Source organism: Polyergus mexicanus, unplaced genomic scaffold (assembly GCF_030449975.1).
Source record: "Polyergus mexicanus isolate NDT 795.1 unplaced genomic scaffold, iyPolMexi1.0 SCAF_6, whole genome shotgun sequence".
Lineage (NCBI taxonomy): Eukaryota > Metazoa > Arthropoda > Insecta > Hymenoptera > Formicidae > Polyergus > Polyergus mexicanus.
Window position 1 is genome coordinate 2,568,596 of NW_027223326.1, and position 23,446 is coordinate 2,592,041.

General features: G+C 31.1%; 1 protein-coding gene across 3 annotated transcripts in view; it reads left to right on the top strand.

The window, feature by feature from the left end:
- The first annotated feature begins 1,850 nt into the window (after positions 1–1,850).
- Stol (voltage-dependent calcium channel subunit stolid) overlaps positions 1,851–23,446 on the top strand; it is a 141,290-nt gene continuing 119,694 nt past the window's right edge. For all 3 annotated transcript variants that reach the window (XM_070298082.1, XM_070298083.1, XM_070298084.1), the window contains exons 1-5: positions 1,851–3,034; positions 4,900–4,981; positions 6,780–6,890; positions 12,219–12,441; positions 14,536–14,667. In XM_070298082.1, coding sequence (XP_070154183.1) covers positions 2,934–3,034; positions 4,900–4,981; positions 6,780–6,890; positions 12,219–12,441; positions 14,536–14,667 — 649 coding nt within the window. In that variant the 5' untranslated portion in view covers positions 1,851–2,933. The remainder of the gene's footprint in view (positions 3,035–4,899; positions 4,982–6,779; positions 6,891–12,218; positions 12,442–14,535; positions 14,668–23,446) is intronic.

Sequence of the window (23,446 nt, forward strand, 5' to 3'; positions counted from 1 at the left end):
TGTATGTATGTATGTATGTATGTATGTATGTATGTATGTATGTATGTATGTATGTATGTATGTATGTATGTATGTATGTATGTATGTATGTATGTATGTATGTATGTATGTATGTATGTATGTATGTATGTATGTATGTATGTATGTATGTATGTATGTATGTATGTATGTATGTATGTATGTATGTATGTATGTATGTATGTATGTATGTATGTATGTATGTATGTATGTATGTATGTATGTATGTATGTATGTATGTATGTATGTATGTATGTATGTATGTATGTATGTATGTATGTATGTATGTATGTATGTATGTATGTATGTATGTATGTATGTATGTATGTATGTATGTATGTATGTATGTATGTATGTATGTATGTATGTATGTATGTATGTATGTATGTATGTATGTATGTATGTATGTATGTATGTATGTATGTATGTATGTATGTATGTATGTATGTATGTATGTATGTATGTATGTATGTATGTATGTATGTATGTATGTATGTATGTATGTATGTATGTATGTATGTATGTATGTATGTATGTATGTATGTATGTATGTATGTATGTATGTATGTATGTATGTATGTATGTATGTATGTATGTATGTATGTATGTATGTATGTATGTATGTATGTATGTATGTATGTATGTATGTATGTATGTATGTATGTATGTATGTATGTATGTATGTATGTATGTATGTATGTATGTATGTATATATATATATATATTTGTTTATTCACCTACTTTACATAAAAATATAATTAAACAATTATTAATTGCCAAAATCAAAATTATCGAGAAAAAGTATTTACTATAAAATCATAAGCTAATTATTTATTACTTAATTACTATATTTTAATTAAATATTTTGAGAAATTATTTTAAATGATTGAGAATCGACAAATAATCAACAATTAGTCTTGTGCCGAGTATATCTAGAATTCGTTATACATCGACATTCGATTCTCAACAATTTTATCTCTAAACAGCTTCTCTGATAAAAAGAGATTTTTCATGTCCCAGCTATTATACAATCTGCGTGCATAACGCTGCCGTACTTGAACAAGTATAATATGATGTTACTTCGCCTCGCGCCGTCAGGAAAGGCTCTCGCTGTCTTTATGTAAGATATAGATATATGTTAAATCAATGATACCGGGCTTGCGCCGCGTTAAACTCCCGTAACGTGGCGTAAGGTTGGAACTGCCACCCCCGCCAACGAAACGGTGCCGGGTACCGGGCAGCCTCTCCCTCCACCATCTTCTGTCGCTTTTACCCCTCCTTTCTTCTCTTGCGTACTCCGTATCTACCACCTGCCACCTATACTCTTCTCACGCAATATACCCCATTCCTCCCTCTTGCCTTTCCCATCTTTCGATACCGCGACTCGCGAGACTCCAAGCTTTACGAAATGAATTGTAATAGCCGAGAAAGCTTCAACAAATTTTAGCTATTCCAGTCTAGCAGTGGTTGCTGACATGCTGACATTATCGCTATGAGTGCTTCATTAAAAGAATTCTTTATAACTTTTTGCAGCATTGCCGCAGAAGTAGTAGAAAGATTCACACTTCTTTTCTTCCTCATCCCTTTTCGCTGAAATAAACCATACTCTCAAAACACCACGAGCTGGCTTGTAGACATAGTAAAGAGTAATATGCGCGCGCTGAGCTACTAGGAAGTGATGGGAGCAACGGCGGAGATGGTGATAGCGGTGGGAGGTGGTAAGAGCAGACGATAATGGGAGGTGGCGGCGGCAGCGATGGCGATGGAAGGTGAAGGCGGCGGTGGTGGGAGTGGGAGGTGGTGAAGGTGGGAGGTGGTAGTGGCGGCGGAGATAGTAGCACGACGAACGACGTGAGACGCCGTGCTGCGCGTATTTCTGCGCGATTTTTTTACATCGCGCGAGCCAAGTTGAGATGAACTCATTCATGAAGTGTCGCGAAATCGTGCGTCGATTTTGATCATCGGTTTATGTTTCGCCCTTTAGATACGCACGTGCTACCCATCTTTTCTGCGCGTGCTACTCTCTGCTCTCTGCCCGCTAAAGCTCCAATCTCCTTTCCCGCCGCGTTCGACGTTCCTCTCTTTCTCCATTTCACCCTCTTGTTCCCTCCTATCCCTTTCCTTCTCCCCCTTATCGTATATACCACCCATGTTCCATTCTTTCTAGTTCTCTACGCGTTACGGCGTGAACTACTACTGAATTTGCGCGACAACGCGACGTCGCGAATTACCAGAATAGTGGAGTGCGAATAAATCGCGTTGTCGACAACGGTAGCGGAGGAGCAAGGAGAAAATATGCCGCCTTTGCTAAGCGCAATGAAATCATGTGGTCGCGCTCGGCTCCGGAGGAGGCAGTGATATTTCAAATGTACACGTTCCGGAACGATACACATAGCCCGGAACGCTGTCGCCGCCGCCTTCCTCCTTCCGCCTTCCTCCGTTGAAATGATCGAATCGACGGACGGACCCGTCATCGTGGCGCATGTAGCGTGGACCACTATTGGCGAAAATGAAAAAACATCAGGGATGAAGACGAAGCTTTATCACTGTGTGTGATCCGATTTTGCGACTTGTACATATTTGTACACACGTGCGAGCAAGTGACAGATCGAGAGTTACGAGTTCGCGATATTAGTGAGTAGTAGGCTAGATGCGCTTGAGATTGAGCCAGAGGAAGAACGAGAGGAAGAAATCCGAACACGGTTGCGACCTATGGACGATGTGCGAAAATTATTAAATCGACGGGCGTCGAGCCGGTACGTCGTTGGTCCCTTGTCCCTGGTTCGACGATCGATCGCCAATCACACGAAATTATCACGAGGAAAAAGAGTTTACGCAGGCTACGCGCTGATAACAACGAGAAAAGGGGAGATAGAAAGGAATTCAAAAAATAATTGTTGAGAACTGTTGAAATAATGTTCCTGCGCATTGACGACAGGCTATTATGCTTTGGGATACTGTTTCTGTTATGGATAGGCTCGAGTTGTCAACAGGAGGAGGACATACCCCACAATGAGTAAGTGTTCGCGCTTAAGCAGTTCCTTATACTTAGCGATTAAACGATAGATGATATGAAAAATAATTGGCAGACTTGTGCATTGTCGGACATTGATGATGCATGAGGAGCCTAAAAGACAAAAACGTAAGAAAGGGGGGATTGAAAAAGTGAAGGGGTGATGGCGCGATAGATGTGCGAGCGATCGAACGGATGGGGTGCATAAAGCTCATCGAGCAAAACTTGATAGGGAGTAGAAGGAGCGCGAGGGCAAAGGCGAACAGGTAGATGAAGGCGAGAACAAGCATACGGTAACAGAGTGGGGAAATAAAGGAGCGCACAAGGAAGGAAAGGAGGGCGAGTAAAAAATAGTGGTGTGAGAGGGAGTGAGAGCGATGGAAGGGGGGAGAGAAGACGAGAAACGTCGAGGATGTGAGCAATGTTAGAAGAAAGGCGAATAGGATTGAAGGGAAGATAGCAAAATGAGAGAAGTAAAAGAAGAGATATAAACGGAAAAATCTAAAAGAAAGATATATTGGACTCTGGAAAAAGAATAAGAAATACGAAGAAATAGAGAGAGAGAGGGAGAGAGGGAGAGAGAGAGAGAGAGAGAGAGAGAGAGAGAGAGAGAGCGAGAGAGAGAGAGAGAGAGAGAGAGAGAGAGAGAGAGAGAGAGAGAGAGAGAGAGAGAGAGAGAGAGAGAGAGAGAGAGAGAGAGAGAGAGAGAGAGGAGGAGAGAGAGAGAGAGAGAGGAGAGAGTGAGAGAGAGAGAGAGAGAGAGAGAGGAGAGAGAGAGATGGAAAGACGATTATATGCGAAAAGCGTGAGAGGAGGGCGTAGAAAGGAAGCGCATTAATCGGTTGCTGTTGGTTATATATATGAGTAAATGGAAAATGAGATATAGAATGGAAAAGAATTTAAGCATGAGAAAAGATTCAATATAAAAAATTCTAATAATTATATTTTTTTAAGTCTGAAAAAACAGTTTCTCTGAATTAAGGAAACAAACGACAAATACGCAAATTATACAACTGTTTATGTATATTGAAATTGCAACAGAAAATCATCTGCAGAACTCTTAATTACTTACATTTTTTTCTATTATAATTAATACGTAAAATAAATATTGCGTGAGAGACAATATTTAGCCGATTTATATTTTTTATCTTGAGATCTCTTTTTCATGTGTACCACAATTTTAATAAAGAAAAGTATAAAAAATATATTTATTGCAATTATGATTAATTACTTTTTATAAATTATTTCTATTAATTAGCATAAAATAATAATGTCATAAGTTAATAAAAAGCGATAAATCTTAATTATTAATTTCATATATATATACAGGGTGTCCCACCAAAAGTGGCCATCCCCTTTTATCTTTTAAACTAAAAGAGATAGACCATAACAAATACATATCAAATTAAATGGTTCAAACTGAACTCTATTGTGAGCATAATGGTTGCTTTCAAAAACTATCTGTGTTAACGAACAGGGAGGTATGCATAATTTTTTTATTATAATGTGGATATTTCCATAGAATAAAAGTTGTAGCATTATTTGAAACGAATACAACGATGTATGATATAATGTAAATATTTTACATATTATACGAGTTTTATTAACTTGAAATATCGCGACGTCTACCTTTTCACTTTCTGCCCTACGTTATAGCCAACATCTGACTCGTGCATTAGAGATTGACATATGTCATGTTGTCATTTAATCATAATATTCAATCCGAAGTTTGTATATACATACAAATAAGTATACACATAAATTTGTATATATATACATATATTCTGTTTTTCTTTTTTGCAAACCTTTCAATCTTTGCTGAATGTACATATATTTGAAATTTAATAATAATATTATAATTATTACAGAGTGAAAAACTGGGCATTGAAGTTTGGCGTGGATTTATGGGAGTTTGGTAAACAAGTGACCAAAATGGGCGAGATACAGAGAGTAAGATTATATATATATATATATATATATATATATATGTATGTTCTTAATATTTAATATGTATTTAATCATATAATTATTATAATAAATATACTAGGGTGGATCAAAACGAGACTTGTTCAAAAATTATTTATTTGATTAATACACGTAAAAACTAATACAAAATTATTCTTCTACATAGCATCCACTGATGTTTACATATTTTTGCAATGACAATTTTTTTATCCTTGCTTCATAAAAAGTAGCAGAACGAATACGAAGTCAATCGCGCACGAAGTCTTCCACCCCATCATCATTGGAAAACTTTTCTCCACTTAAGACTTTTTTTAAAGGGTCCAAACAAATCCATCATATGTAAGAATGCACCAAAATGCATCAAAAATCTCCATGTGCTGCATGGCAATCCAAAAGCCTCTTTCAGCCCTTATGGTTTTCTGGCGCTAGCTTCAGGCGTAATGCTCGTCCTTGGACGACGCGTTTGAGTCAAATTTGCAACTTCTTCACTTTTACAAAAAAACTTATGTCATTTGCATACTCGGGACTTCGATAATATGTTCTTTATTCCGAATTGTACGCGTAATCTGCACAGAATTTCAGCTGGTTTAACATGTTCGTTAAAAATCGCGTTTATTAATAATTTAATAATTATGCGTTGCGCAATCGAGACAAACACCTTCTGTTCAGTCATGTTTACTATTAAACAAACGATTGTAAACACGCAGCTTATAGCGGGTCTAGACACGTCTACTGACAGCCCACTATTATCACAACAATGAGCGTTAAAATATTCTGCTCTTATTCGAAAAGTCTCGTTCATATTTGATCGACCTACATATACAGGGTGTCCCATTTTAATCTCCTCAGGCAAATATCTCAAAAACCAAGCCCGGAAGAGAAAAATGTTTCAGACAAAAGTTGTTTGGTTTCGAGGGGGCCATAAGATGGTGACAATGATTTGACCTTGGAAAATCATTTGAAGGTCATGTGAAGGTCAACTTTAAAATCTTAAATGGAAATCCCTATTTTTTATTTAGTATTCTTTTAGCTGACATCGAGAGCTTTCCAAAACACTATAATAAAGTATTTTTTTATTAAATACTTTTTGAGTTATTTTATATTTTAATCTGACATATTTTGATATAAAAAATTAAATATCTCGTAAAATATTTAGTTTTTGATAATCTTACCGTAATACTTCTATGTACAGAATAATGAGACAAATCAATTAGTATAAAAAAAAATTTTTTTTAAGAAAATTATTTACAATGTATTTTTTTAAACAATTATTTGTTTTTTTTGGCACTAATTAATTTGTCTCATTATTCTGTACATAAAAGTATTACGGTAAGATTATCGAAAACTGAATATTTTACGAAATATTTTATTTTTTATATCAAAATATGTCAGATTAAAATATAAAATAACTCAAAAAGTACTTAATGAAAAAATACTTTATTATATTGTTTTGGAAAGCTCTCGATAGCTCTCGTCAGCTACAAGAATACTAAATAAAAAATGGGGGTTTCCATTTAAGATTTTAAAGTTGACCTTCAAATGATTTTCCAAGGTCAAACCAATGGTACCATCTTATGGCCCCCTCGAAACCAAACAACTTTTGTCTGAAACATTTTTCTCTTCCGGGCTTGGTTTTTGAGATATTTGCCTGAGGAGATTAAAATGGAACACCCTGTATATTCATCAAATAAATCATGCATAAAGATATTGCAAAATTATATGTACTAATAAGTTTTATTTTATATATCTTTTTAATAAGATATGAATATGAGTTATATTTTAGAAATATCATGAAGTGGAGGCAAACGTCATAAAAAGGGATGGTCTCGTCCTTGTTCGGGAAATGGCCACGGAAGTGAAAAATATGATCGACTTTAAAATAAACGCTGTGATGGTACGCCAATATTATATATATGTATACATATCTCTGTCGCATATATCTTATTTTTTCGTTACTAATTTTTATATTTTTTATATTAAATTAAAAATGTGCTTGTATAACATTGTAGACGATTGTAGAGGCTGTCTTAGAACTGGTGAAAATTGGATAATGTTCTTTTTTTCTCTGAAATTTAAAGAACTATTCAATAATTCATTATTAACTGGAGAAATATTTGTAATTCAACAAGTTATAATCTGAATAGATATTAATATATAATATCGCAGCTTTAGATTCTTTGTTGTTCTCTTTGAAATATGCGAATCATAGTCCAATCAATCGGTAAGACTTGATCTAAGAGTTATATTAAATGTTGAAGTTCAAAAAGATTGGGAAAAGTGATAATCTTTTTAATTTTTGATAAAAATAAATTCACTGTCTACCAATTTTGAGATACCTTTATTTTCATGCTAAGAAAAATGTTTAATTTTACAAAATGCAGTAGCAGAGTTATTGTTTGGCTGAGCAAGAAGTAACTCTTTAATGAAATGAAGCGATCTTTTAGTAGAAATATATTAATATAAATTTATATTTATATATGTTTTATGAAATATAATAATTAATGGTGCTCATATGTACACACATATATATGTATATATATATATATATATATATATATATATATATATATATATATATATACAGGGTGGCCCACCGAAAACGAAACAGGCATGCTTTTAGCATTTAACTTCATTTGTTCGAAAAACGCTCGGACAAGTCAATTTTATTTGCAAGGGGAACATATTAATTGGCTATTTCAATTCATCTAACTTCAACCCTAAAAGAGGGGTTAATTCTACCCTAAAAATTTTGCCAAAAAATTCGCCTGTTTCGTTTTCGATGGGCCATTCTATATATATATATATATATATATATATATATATATATATATATATATATATATATATATATACAGGGTGTATCATTTTAAGTGATGCAGCTAAATATCTCTTAAAGTAAAAGAGATTGGAAAAAATGTTTCAGACAAAAGTTGCATGATTTCGAGGGGGCCACATAATAAAAATATGGACTTGACCTTGAGTGACCTTGTCAATGTGATTGATGTTTTCTTAAATGAAACTCTCCACTTTATTGCATATTCTTGTAGCTTATCTCGAGAGTTTTTCAAAACACTATAATAAAGTATTTTTTCATTAAGTATTTTTCGAGTTATTTTATATCTGAATCTTACATATTTTGATATAAAAAATAAAATATTTCGTAAAATATTTAGTTTTCGATAATCTTATCGTAATATTTTTATGTACAGAATAATGAGACAAATCAATTAGTATAAAAAAAATAATTGTTTTTAAGAAAAAGTATGTAATTATTTACAATGTATTTTTTTAAACAATTATTTGTTTTTTTCTTTATACTAATTGATTTGTCTCATTATTCTGTATATAAAAGTATTACAGTAAGATTATCGAAAATTAAATATTTTACGAGATATTTTATTTTTTATTTTAAAATATCTCAGATTAAGATATAAAATAACTCAAAAAGTAATTAATGAAAAAATACTTTATTATTGTGTTTTGTAGTGTTTTGAAAAGCTCTCGAGATAAGTTACAAGAATATGCAATAAAAAATGGGGGGTTCCATTTAAGAAAACATCAATCACATTGACTTGGCCTTGATAAAGTCACTCAAGGTCAAGTCCATATTTTCATCATGTGTCTTCCTCTGAACCATATAACTTTTGTCTAAAACATTTTTGCTGAAAATGCTTCGTTGAGGAATTATGGAGGTACGTTTTTTTAAATGGGACACCCTGTATATATATATATATATATATATATATATATATATATATATATATATAACATATTAAAAAAATACGTTGAATTCGATAGATTATAATACATAAGTTGATCTTTCATAAATATTCTAAATTTTCAAGAGAAGTAAATATTTTTGAATGCAAAAAGAGAAGAATGCGGTAAATGGCTTGTCATAAATTATTCGATAAATACAAGATGTTTCGGTAAAAGTAGGCAATCTTTTCGTGGACATATACAGCAGATAGAAATAATCTTATAAGTTCTTTCAAAATTTTTTTCTACAACACATCTTTACCGAAATATTGGTCTTTAAAGTTAAAATTTAAGAAGCAATTTTCTTAATTAATTTTTATATCAATCTGCAAATTTTAATAATTTGTAATAATTATTTTTATATTAAGTAAAGGTTTTTAAATTAACGTGATAAATTTCTTGATATCATGGAGAGTTAAGGGCGGACCACCTTTAAATCAACTTACGAAACTTTGAAGTTGATACGTTTTTTTATTTTTAAATATTTTTTTAGATTTTCCACATCTTTTTTTAAAAAAAGGTACTCTTGTTTTATTTTATAAAAACTGTGTTCGAGAAAAACACATTTACTGATACAAAGTAAACTTTTATTCGGATAATAGAGCAATGATTTTGAATGATACGAAATTGCATTAATTGTGTTAAAACTTATTGAAACGAAATAGATTTAACCGAAATTATAAAAAACTGCTCGATATAACTTTCCCCCCTTCTAACGCATTTTTGTGCACGACGGATTAATAACGATTGCTGCACCTGCCATAATATTCCAGAATCATTTCTTATTTGTTCACAATGATGAATAATTCTCTTCAATAATTGTTTACTTGTATCAATTGATATTGCATAAACAAAGCTTTTTAAATGAGCTCACAAGTAAAACTACAATGAATTTAAACCAGGAGTTCGAAGAGGCCAAGAAATAGGTTCTCCTCGATCTATTGATTTGCATTCATGTTATCTAGATGCTCTCTCATTATTTTTTGTAATTTCGGCTAAATCTATTTTGTTTCAATAAGTTTTTACACAATCAACGCAATTTTGTATCATTTAAAAATAGTTAGCTTTTTTAAAATAAAACAAGAGTGCCTTTTTCTTAGAAAAAGATACGGAGAATCTAAAAAAATATTTAATATATATATATATATATATATAAACATACAAACTTCAAAGTTTTAAAGCTAGAAGGCTTAAAGATGGTCCGCGCCTGACTCTCCGACATAGTGTCAAGAAATTTATCACGTTATTTTTAAGATCTTTATATATTATAAAAATAATTATTACAAATTATTAAAATCTGCAGAATGATATAAAAGTTATTTGAGAAAAATGCTTCGCAAATTTTAACTGCAAAGACAAATATCTCGGTAAAGATGTGTTGTAGAAAATAATTATATAGGAATTTATGGAGTTATTTTTATCTGCTCTACATGTCCACGAAAGATTGCTTACCTTTGCTGAAACACTATAAACATTAAATACTGTATATAAATACTCTGTTTATAAATATTATTTTTAATAATAGTTTCTATATAAATTTATGAAAAAAATAAGATGCTTGAAGTTGTAAAAAACTTTGTTTATCAGAATATACATATAACAAAAAAGTAGTAAAAAAAAGTTTTTTTTTGTTTTGCCAAAGATTTGACAATTTTTATGCAAAAATTTAATATTTAGTAAATAGCATTCTTTTCTAATAATTTTTTTTGTCAATTATAATAAAAAATTATTGGAAAAAAGGCGACAAAAAGATTAATTTTTCGAAAATTTGTGGCATTTTCTGCAAGTTTTTTAAAATGTAAAAATAAATTTTTTCGATAATATTTAGATTCAATTGATAGATAATTTAATTACGAAACACTCTGGTATCTACATTCTTTCTCGAAAAATCAAGATACAACTGAGAAAAAAATATAATTTTGGGAAAAAATTTGTTTAAAATTTCACAATATATTTTCAACATAATAAAAAGTGTCAACTTGATGCATTGCCAGAACTGTTTTGGATTCTAAAATGTGGTATCGAGAAGTTTTTCGATAATGGATAAATCTATATCTGTTGATAAGACAAAAATTTTTTTCCAAATGAACTACATATCGCTTTGCATGTCTTTTTCAACCCTTCACACATAGTGCTGGCTCTTTTCGACATTTAAATTGCTGATATTTAAATATATTTTTAGTATTTATAATTAAATATGTATTTAAATATACAATTGTTTGCATATTTTCAATCATAAAAAAGCTATATTTAAGAACAATTTTCTATATTAATGAGTGGACTCTGGTTCTGGAATAGTTAATAGAAAACAATCGTATCTCTAATATAGGTATAATTGATAGATAATCGATATAGTAAATCTTGCTATATATTATTATGGAGAAAGAGTGGAAAAAATGCAAAAAGCGCCAAAAAGTTAAATCGTACATCTTTTTTTTTCGTTTTTTAGTTCCCAAAAATAATTAATTTTTTAATATTTTCAATATTTTTTATTTCAATAAGCAGCAAAATATTTCTAAAAAATCGCCTTATAATAAGATATCATTAAAATCTAAAAGTCGATTTTTTGTCGATTTCAAAAATACTTATCTTACTTAATTTTTCAGACTTAATTTCGCGTATGTGTGTTTCTAATATTAAAAATATTATTAAAAGACAATGAGAAAAAGTTGATTTTTATCTGGAATAAATAAATACGTAAATAAATCTTATGCTTTTTGAATTGCTGACAATGAGTAAGATAGTATTTGTATTCGTCTAAATCTAAACTGATAAAAAAATGATGAAAATTAAGACAAATTCTATTAAATTTAAAATGAATAAAACAGAAATGCTAAGGTGAAAATATAAGGTGAAAAATATGATAAATAATTATTAAAAAGATAGGCAATCTTTTCATTGAAAATATCTTAAAGTTTCTTTTTGCTAGAGAGATTGCATGTATAAATTTATATAATTATAAATATTTTAAAATAGTATAGTTTCCTCATATCACTCTACAGATTCCACTAAAGGAAAATTTCTTATAAAAGATAATTGATATTTGAATTCGATATCCATTTTCCATAAATACTTAAATAATATATATATTTAATATCATACAAAACCTCATCAATTTTGATAACAATATATATGTGTGAATGAACTTACAAATACGCTACATTATATAATAAAAAATTGATAATATAATAAAGCTCTGGACAAACTCTATTTTTAAGAAAACTTAATGCAAAAACATATAAACACAATCTTTCATTCCTTCTTTTTTTCATTATCCATCATCAGAACAATTATTTTGATCCATTAGGTCGAGAAAAAAAGATCGTGAAATAAAACTATTTTTTTTTTATATTTTCTCTTTTATATGCAAAATTTTAAAAAATTAAAAGATCGATAAATTTGTTGCAAAATAAATGTACAAACATATATTTGTGAAATATAATGTAATCTGTTACATTTACAGAGATTGGTGGAGAGCGCCGAGCAAGCTGCGGTATCGGTGCCAAAAGAAGGAAATGTATCACCTAAGTATTACGCTTCGCATCGGCTTAATAACTTTGTTACTGACGGAAAGAGTTCCAGCGGTGCGCAGGAAATGTTCCTCACTGTAAATCGTCATTTTGACCATTTAGCAGTGAATGTTAGTTTGTCTGCCGTGCTTTTGCCAAGTGGGGTTAAAGACAGTGGTGAGTATCACAATAGATAATTCTAAGGAATTATGATATATTATAATTAATCAATAAATGCAAATATTTGCCAGGAAATAGTGTTATGTACGAATCTTAACATATAGGATGTCACTAGATAAGTCGTTTGAAATAATTGGTAAATGGTAGAGAATACGAGAAAAACGAAAAAACTTTTATGTAGAATCTGATAATGAATTCAGTCAAAACTCCACACTACATAGCACATAGTATATACTAAAGGCTGCTATATATAAAATTATCTAAATATAAAAATGTAAGCAAAATTATAAAATATAAAATAATATTTTAAAGAAATAAAACTTAATAACGATGTATTGTCACGTTATTTAGCAGAATTTATCCATTTCATCATCTAAAAGTATTTATATATTATATATTTCGATATTTTATATAACAGCTTCTAGTATCTACTAATGCGGTTCAGGTGTAGTATGAGTGACCAAATATCCTATAATAACGCGAAAACAAATATTTTTTCTGAATTTTTCAAGATTATATAACAATTATTTCATGTTTTTCAAATGGTTTTTGTTTTCGTTTTAACACCATAGACATAGAAGCATAGAAAAAAATGAGTTTAACAGATTCATTGGAAACGATCTTTGAGCAATTTAAGGAATAGAGAAATTGTTGAAAAAGACGAGAGCCAATATCTCTAAAATAAAGTATAATAAAGAGAATAAAAAATAATATTTTATTTATAATACTTTATTTACAAAAAAAATATGCTTGAAATTTCAACCTTCGCGTATATAGGGTATTCTAAAAATACCGAATGTCCTTTTAATAACAGATTCTCTGTTCAATTTGAGGACGAATTTTCTTGAGCAAAAATGTCGAGGCATTAATAATTTCCAAGTTATAAGCGATTGAAAAAAAAGAAGATGCTTTTTGCAAATTAAACTTTGTGGACTTAAAAGATTCACAAAACTACATTCTTCAGTTAATTTCAAGAAGAGTTTTTATTTTAATAAAGAAAGGAGACAATTTTAATTTCAGATGTAGTTTATATATGATGATGTATGCGTGTGTATGCGTGTGCGTGTCATGTGTGTGTGCGCGCGCGCGTGTGTGTATGCGGGCAGAAATTGGAAACTTGCAAAAAATAATGACTTATTTGACATTTTCGCTGAGAAAAAAATCGTCTTCAAGTAGACTAAAGAATCTATTTAAAAAAAACAGGGTGATTTTGATACTTTTTATTTTTCTGTATATGTGTGTAACTGTTTCTTTATTATTAACACCATTATATCATCTTAAATCATCCATTTTGACATATTGATGAATTTATTTCTTTCAAAAGAATTATCTTATTTTGGAGAAATGTTATACATACTATATACAAATGCTATAATGCATTTACTGGGCCAAAAAGTGGACTAATAATCCTGTTGTTTAGAATTCAGATATTGAGACTTTAAATTTATTAATGATCTTGTTAATGAACTTATTTCATCCAGTTGTCATTTTTAGCCCAATAATGCATATTATAATGCATATTATTGTTTTAACGTGTATTGCCATTTTTTAAAATTGCTTTATTATTGAATATAACTTTATTAAATAACACATATTTATAATATTATTCTTCATTTATTCATGAAGTAAATAAAATAAATAATAATATGTAGTAGAGATATTTTGATTCTTGTTTATTTCAATAATTTCTTCACTCCTATGATATTGAATTTCTTCAAGGTCACTTCAAAAGAGTCTATTAGATTAATTTCTTTTCTGCGCTTTTATGACACTAAAATAATAATATATTGTTATATTTAAAAAGTAAAATAACTTTAATATAAAATATAAAAAATATAAAAAATTGCATTATTAGATTCTACATAAAAAATAAAAGAAGAGATCTTTTTTCATTATTGTCTACTAATTTTTTTTCTCGTAGGTATTACATTTTTTTATTGTTTAACAGTTATTTTAAACGGCTAAACATTATACATTATAGATATTTACATTTTTTTAATTGCTAAGTCCAAATTAAAAAAAAAAATTGATTAATAACTGAAAAAATATAGTTTAGCTTAATTATTTTATAAATTGATCATGTACTTTCAGAACGTGATGTTGCTTCGGGCATTCAATGGAGCGAATATTTAGATCTTTTGTTTATTAATAATTATGAGACTGATCCTACACTGTCATGGCAATATTACGGAGCAACGGCAGGATTTCTACGTCGTTTTCCAGGTATTTAGGCAGATTTATCTATATATAGGTATCAGAACAAAGTGATACAAGCAAAATGGAGGTAATTCCTCATGCTAATGCAAGTTGAAAATGTAAAATAAAATATTTTCATATAATTCGTTTTCGAGAAAAATGATTTTAAAGATCCGTGTTTACAAATAAATAAATAGAAATAGTTCTGTTTTGACAAGATTCATTGAGTTGATTTGGATTGTTAAGTGCACATGTATTCGGATCTTCAAAATAAATTTGTTTAAAAAAGCAAAGTCTTGTAAAAATATTTTTATATTTTTAATTTGTATTTTCATGAGGAATCACTATTATATATCATGTATACAGGGTATAAAAAAATTAAACTGACAAATTTTGAAGGGAAAGAGAAGACTTCATGTTTTGTTCATACTATTTTTTTCTCCGATGTTTAGTTTTAATAGTTTTAATTTAACATAGTATGAAATAGGAATTTATGACTTAAACAGTAAACAAACATAGTGGAAAAATCAAATTATATTTTAATCTCCCGAGAAAAAATGGCCCATATATAATTATATATGAAATACGCTCATATATCAATATATATACAAATATATATGATTATATACACTGCAATTACGTATATATAAATATGTGTATATATAATATATACAAATATACAGGGAGTCCCATTTTAATCTCCTCAGGCAAATATCTCAAAAATCAAGCCCGGAAGAGAAAAATGTTTCAGACAAAAGTTGTTTGGTTTCGAGAGCGCCATAAGATGGTACCATTGGTTTGACCTTGGAAAATCATTTGAAGATCATGTGAAGGTCAACTTTAAAATCTTAAATAAAAACCCCAATTTTTTATTTAGTATTCTTATAGCTGACATCGAGAGCTTTCCAAAACACTATAATAAACTATTTTCTCATTAAGTACTTTTTGAGTTATTTTATATTTTAATCTGACATATTTTGATATAAAAAATAAAATATTTCGTAAAATATTCAGTTTTCGATGATCTTACCGTAATACTTTTATGTACAGAATAATGAGACAAATTAATTAGTGCCAAAAAAAACAAATAATTGTTTAAAAAAATACATTGTAAATAATTCTCTTAAAAAATTTTTTTTTTTTTATACTAATTGATTTGTGTAATTATTCTGTACATAGAAGTATTATGGTAAGATTATCAAAAACTAAATATTTTACGAGATATTTAATTTTTTATATCAAAATATGTCAGATTAAAATATAAAATAACTCAAAAAGTACTTAATAAAAAAATATTTTATTATAGTGTTTTGGAAAGCTCTCGATGTCAGTTAAAAGAATATTAAATAAAAAATAGGGATTTCCATTTAAGATTTTAAAGTTGACCTTCACATGACCTTCAAATGATTTTCCAAGGTCAAATCATTGTCACCATCTTATGGCCCCCTCGAAACCAAACAACTTTTGTCTGAAACATTTTTCTCTTCCGGGCTTGGTTTTTGAGATATTTGCCTGAGGAGATTAAAATGGGACACCCTGTATATGATTATATACATTACAATTACTACAATATACGCAAAACAATTAGGGGAGCGCTTTAAAACTTGCAGATTTTGCCGATTTTTGAGAAGCCATATCTTAACTTAGGGGAATCATAGGATAATGATCCTTGGCGCGTTTTAACGACTAAAGCCTCGAATTTAAGACGGGTAAGGTTGAATTATTCGCTTCATCGAACTGTTTTGTTTGTGAGAGCTAAAATCAGATCGTGAAAATATTCTGGAAATTTCATGACTGTGGCTGTTCATGGGAAAAGCAGGGATGGAGCCAAGAATGCCACTATATGGGCTTTGAAATGGGAAACTTCCCCTTTAAAATGGCGCAAAGAACATTGCTCTACCGTACCTAGGAGCCGAGTTATCGGGTTTTATAGTCACCCCTTGCATTTTGCAAGACTTTTGGTAATACCGCCGGCATTCGCGTTATCCAATGTGCACTACGGGGAGATTGCTCGGTCGAATTTTGTACATCATGTGTATGGTGTGTGTATGTGTGTGTGTGTGTGTGTGTGTGTGTGCGCGCGCGCGCGCGCGCGTGTGTGTGTGTGTACGTGTGTGCGTGCGTGTGGGTATCACATACAGAGATTAGGACTCATGGTTCATCACTTCCACGGTATTTATTGACTCCAAACTCTCTCTAGTGCAAGTGTGTGTGTTTTTAGTTCGCGGGTGTTACATTAATATGGAAAACATCGGTCAGAATACAAGGGAAAGATGCTATCGTTAATATTTAGGTTCTGACTGGTTAATATAATATAAAAGTTTAAGGAGTAAAAAAAAAATGTGTGTGTGTGAAAGTGAGAAAGAAAATAAAGGAGCATATAGTGAGAGAATGGAGGGAGATTTTCTTGGTTAAATTTAATTCTGATAGGATGAATCAGATTCTAAATTTAGTTAGTTTATCACAGAACACCTATATGGCTTTTTCGAAATCATCTGAGTCTAAAAGATGAGGAGAAGGAGGGAGTGAATCGACCAGGAGGATTGTTGATAACGAGGGAAAGGAGCGTGGGAAAGCGGTAGTTCAGTAGCCAGAATAAGATGTTCCAAGAAGTATATGGAAGAGTAGCTGAGGGAAAGGTGATATAGTAAGAGAGAGTGAATAGGTTCGGCTGTTCGTATCGTTAATTATGATGGCTTAAAATTTTATTCGGCGCAAAAATTACACTTTACGGGCGCTCGAGTCCTCCGACTCTTGCAATGGATGACTAATCTGGGTTGCAGGGTGTAGATATTACTCGATCTGGTTTTCATTACGGAACCAGGGCGAATATAGTAGTGTTTATTTATCACGAGAGTTAGATGTATAAATGAAATGGATTAGTTGTGACTTACTTTTTATAGCGAAGGCAGAAGATTTCGAAAGCGAGAGCTTGGCGAATTTGTGCCTTGAGAGTCGATATCAGTTTAAAGTTCCTTGAATATTAGTTTTCCCGGCGGATCCTCGCATCAAAGTAAGCAATTTAAAACGTCCTTACTTGATATACTATACCCAAATCGATAGTTCCTGCAATGTATCGAAATACTCTCTTGACTCGTGCAACATCTTCTGTAGTCGGATTTTCAAGTGACCTTAACAAGAATCCCACACTGTAAGCAAGATCTGGTCTCGTACCAAGCATCAGATACATCAACACATCAATCACCTGTCTGTATGGAAAATTGTGCTTCTCGATGTCATCTTTCCTTGTTTTTGAAGTTTCTGGACTTTTCAGCATTGTTCAGTGTTGAAACTGGCTTACAGTCTGAAAAGTTAAGGCGTTCAAGAATCCTTCTTGCATATGTTTTTTGACTAATCTCTAGCCGGGAAAGAATGGCCCATATATGATTATATATGAAATATGCTCATATATAAATATATACAAATATATATGATTATATATAATTATCATATGATGTATATATAGTTATATATAATCCTGTATGATATTATATATTGTCATATATAACCATATATGAAATTATATATATTTATATATAACCGTGTATGAGATTATATATATTTATATATAATTTTATATAATTATATATATTTATATATATTTATATATAATAATTTATATATGAGCATATTTCATATATAATTATATATAATTATACATGGGCCACATTTTTTTCCCGGGTATGTTGCCATCTTTATGTTGAATTTCTAATCCCAAGAATATTCTGCTTTTTTAAAGACTATTTTGAATTCCGATTTTAATTCTTCAAGAAAGATTTCTAAGTCTCGTGGATTAGTTGCTCCAATCAATCCGTCATCCGCGTACAAAACAAGTATAAGCTTCTTGCCATTCCTTTCTCGAATGTACAAACATGGGTCGGCTTTACTGATTCTGAATCCTAGTTTTGAAAAACTTCCAAACCGTTTATTCCAGCACTTCGGTGCCAGCTTTAGTCCATATAGACTTCTTTGGAGTTTACAGACTGTATCTGTGCCATTATCATATCTTTCTGGCTGGCTGGAGTAGATTATTTCATCTAGCTCTCTATAAAGAAATGCCGTTGATACATCGAATTGTGCAAGATGCATCCGCTTGTATGCAGCGATTTTTATTATTGAGCGAATTGTTCCCATCCTTTCAACTAGGCTGAACGTTTGATTGTAGTCAATACCATGACGTTGATTAAACCTCTTGATAAATAATCTCGCTTTATATTTGTCAATACTACCATCAGAATTTGTCTTCAAACGAAAAATCCACTTACATTGCTTTGGCACCTTTTGATAAAGTCAGTTTCCATGTTTAGTTTTCTTTCAGTGAAATCATTTCTTTGTCCATAGTTTTTCTCCACTCGGCACTGTTTGCTATTCAAAGCATCCTCGAATATCTCAGGATTTTCTATCACATTGACGATCTCCTCTGTTATCATAACAAAATCATCGAAGTGCTTTGGTCTCTTCAATATCGAGCGATCTCTAAGTCGTTTTCCTACTAAAGATTGAGAATCCTTTCCTTTGTTCTTTGAGTTTGTGTCAGAATCTTCAATTTCATATTCCTCATCGCTGTATTCTTTTTTTTTAAATTAATTTCATTTTCATTGTCTTGATGATCTACTTCAGAATTTTTATCTTCTTTTTCAGGTTCAATATCTCAAAGTTGCAGCTTGACTTTTTCTTCGCATTCTTTAAGTTTTTCCTGGAATTTTACATCTCTGGACAGAACAACTTTGCGCTCTTCTTTTATGTAAATTCTGTATCGTTCTTTATCATCATATCCTACAAGATCATCCTTATACTGCTTTTTTGTCCATTTTCTTTCGCTTCTGAGATGGTATATGAATATAGCAGGCAGATCCAATTATGCGTAGATGATTTATCCTTGGCTTTTTCCCCAATCATAGCTCATATGGACTGATGTCTTCTTTTGCTGATTTTCCAGTTCTATTTAGAACATACACTGCAGAACTTACAATCTCCGCCCAAATTTCCTCTGGGAATTTGATATCTTTGAATATTTAAAAGTCCTTGCCATCTCGACTATTGTTCGATTTTTACGCTCAGTGCCACCGTTTTGCTCAGATGTATACGGTGTTGTTAGTCTTTGCATGATTCCGTATTCCTGAAGAATTTTTCTAACCTCTTCATTATCAAATTCTCCATCGTTGTTACTCAATAACTCCTTAATTAAATGTCCTTGCATTTTTGCATGTTTAAGCATGTATGCCAATACCTTTTTGACTTCTGATTTCTCCTTAACAATGAAACCGTAGCGAAATTTTGTGTAATTATCTTTAAACTAAATACCGATTTTTCGTAAAAGATTCATGAAAATGTCCACAAATGTCAGTTGACATCAACTTTCTAGGCTTATTTGTTTTCTTCCTGGTACCAAACGGTAAACGATGTGCTTTTCCATAAATGTATGGTTCGCAGATTTCCCTGTCTAATTTAACTTTGATACCTTTTTTTTTCTCAAGCATCTGTTTCACATGTCGCTTATCTTGATGTCCCCACCTCTCGTGGTACAATTGCAACATTGAGATATCTGCAGCAGCAACATTTATTTCTGCATTTTGCTCTGGAACAATCATGTGTCTTGTACAGCGTCCCTTGTACTTTGCGAAGTCCTAGCACTGTTTTTCCGTCAATCTCAAGCCAGCATCTAGTTGTCGTGGACTTGAACTTGCTATTTTGATTTCTGTCCTGAGCTGTTAAAACACAGAAAAGATTCTTCGAAATATTTGGAACATATTATACATCTTTTAGTGTTGACTTTTGGATGTTGTTATTGACTGTTCACAAAGCTTGAATAGTTCCTTGTCCAAGTATTTTTAGAGTTTCTTTTCCAGCAGCCCTTATTTCACAGGAAGTCGTGAATTCTCTAAATTCAATGAATATATCCGGGCAATTTGTTACATATTTTGTTGCTCCATTATCACCAGTCCATTGAATTTATCTCTATTTTACAAACTTCATTGCAAATTGTGAGAAGAGTTATATTAGTGTCAACTGCGTTGCTTTGATCATTAACTCCTGTTTTATTTTTAGATGATCGTCCATCAGTTATCCATTTTTTACAATTTTTTATCCAATGTCCCTCCTTTTTGCAATAGTGACATAGTTTGTTCATTTGGCCCCTTTTTATTTGACTTAGCTTGGCTACCTTTCTGCTTGTCTGTTTTGGCCATTAGTACCTCTTGTGTGAACTTGTCGCTATCTACATTTTTCCTCAAATATCTTTCAAACAACTGCACCGTTAGCTCACCCACTAAGCAAAATGATGCAAACTTGGCGCAAAGTTAGCAGCAAACTCGAGCATGCCTTTACAGCAAAATTGTGACAAGATGTGTCCGCAAAAAGCTTAGCTTTTGCTGACAAGGCTTGCCGCAATAGTGTGACGCACATTTTACGCAAATAATAGAGCAAACCTTGCTGTGCACGGCATGACAGCAAATTTGTGGCAAGAACAGGACAAACCTTGCTGTGCACGGGATAATAGCAAATTTGTGGCAAGAATAGGGCAAACCTTATCGTACACGGCATAATAGTAAATTTGTGGCAAGAATAGAGCAAACTTTGCCGTGTACGGCATAATAGCAAGTTTGTGGTAATTTTCTGTATAGGGTGATTCAGAAATCAGTTGTCTGCGACAAACTTTGAGGAACGATAAATCTCGCAGAGAGGAATATTTTTTGTGGAGCAATCCATCATGTTTTCTAGCGTCGTTTAAGAATATGCGACCGCGCAGACAAGAGTCTTAGGTGACATTTATTATAATTATGAAATGATAATATATGAATAATTGAAAATGAATTCATAATATGATGGACATATGAATTTTATATACAGGATGTCCCATTTTAAAGGACCCACTCAAATATCTCAGAAAAACTGCGTTAAATCGAAAAATGTTTCAAACAAAAGTTATGTGGCTTCAAGGGGGCCATAAGATGGTGATGATTTGACCTTGGAAAATTATTTGAAGGTCATGTGAAGGTCAACTTTAAAATCTTAAATGAAAACCCCCATTTTTTATTTAGTATTCTTGTAGCTGACATCGAGAGCTTTCCAAAACACTATAATAAAGTATTTTTTCATTAAGTACTTTTTGAGTTATTTTATATTTTAATCTGACATATTTTGATATAAAAAATAAAATATTTCGTAAAATATTCAGTTTTCGATAATTTTACCGTAATACTTCTATGTACAGAATAATAAGACAAATTAATTAGTGCCAAACAAATAATTGTTTAAAAAAATACATTGTAAATAATTTTCTTAAAAAAAATTTTTTTTTTTATACTAATTGATTTGTCTAATTATTCTGTACATAGAAGTATTATGGTAAGATTATCAAAAACTAAATATTTTACGAGATATTTAATTTTTTATATCAAAATATGTCAGATTAAAATATAAAATAACTCAAAAAGTACTTAATGAAAAAATACTTTATTATAGTGTTTTGGAAAGCTCTCGATGTCAGCTATAAGAATACTAAATAAAAAATTGGGATTTCCATTTAAGATTTTAAAGTTGACCTTCACACGATCTTCAAATGATTTTCCAAGGTCAAATCATTGTCACCATCTTATGGCCCCCTTGAAGCCACACAATTTTTGTTTGAAACATTTTTCGATTTAACGCAGTGTTTCTGAGATATTTGAGTGGGTCCTTTAAAATGAGATACCCTGTATATATATATTTACATTTTAAGTAAACAATAAACGAACGATTTAAACTTTTTCAGACATTTATCTGCCCGATCTAAGAGAAACAATCAGTTTAATATCTGAATTCCCTATGTTTGGGATTGTATCAGTAATTAAACTGATAGAAATAATTATATTTTTAATCTTCTGCCAGTTGCTTTTTGCAAGCTTTATATACCATACTTCTCATGACTAAAAATGAAATACGAGATGGATGCATATAACGCGTCGCATAGCGATGAACAAATGAACTATCGGCTGAATACTATATTTTTGTAAAATTTGTAATAAAATAAAGTTGTAAATATGCTGTCATGTCGTGCATGGCAAGGTTTGCTTTGTTATTTGCGTGAATTTTGCATCTTGTTATGCCAGAATATATTTTGCTCTGTTCTTTTCGTAAATATGTTATCATATTATGTACAATAAGGTTTGCTCTGTTCTTGTCGTAAATTTGCTATTATTAGGCGTAATTTATTATTATTTATGCTATTATTTGCTACTAATTGACGTAAGTTTGTGTTACGCCGTGAATAGCATCATACGTATTCTTCTATGCCTAAAATTTACGGCCAAGCATTTTTCTATTATTTACAGCATCGTGAGACAAAAAATTTGGCCGTCAATTTGCTTCAAACTTTTTGACAAACCAAAACAAGACAAATATTTACTAGACAATTGTTGTCAAAATTAAAGCACACCTTGTCGCAAAGCTTTGGCAAAACATAATTTTAACATTCTTGGCTGTCTGGGTCATCAAACGTTTTTTCCTCATTTTTAGTCAGTAACATCCAACTAAACCGAAATGTCTTGAATATACTTGGCAAAATGTGTAGAGTTTTACATACCAATATTAAGTCTGGCAGCGCATTTTTTGTCTTACTTACGAGTCCATTATTTAATTTATTCCACAGATTTCTTAGTTTTGCAATATGAGTAGAAACATTCTCGTCTGAATTTCAAGTGAATGTGAAAAAATCAGTACAAATCTTAAATAGCTGATTTTTTGATATAGCTTCAAACTGCTGCTTCAATGCATCTCATGCATCATAGGCCGACTCTTTGTCCATGATTTTTTGGTATACCTCATC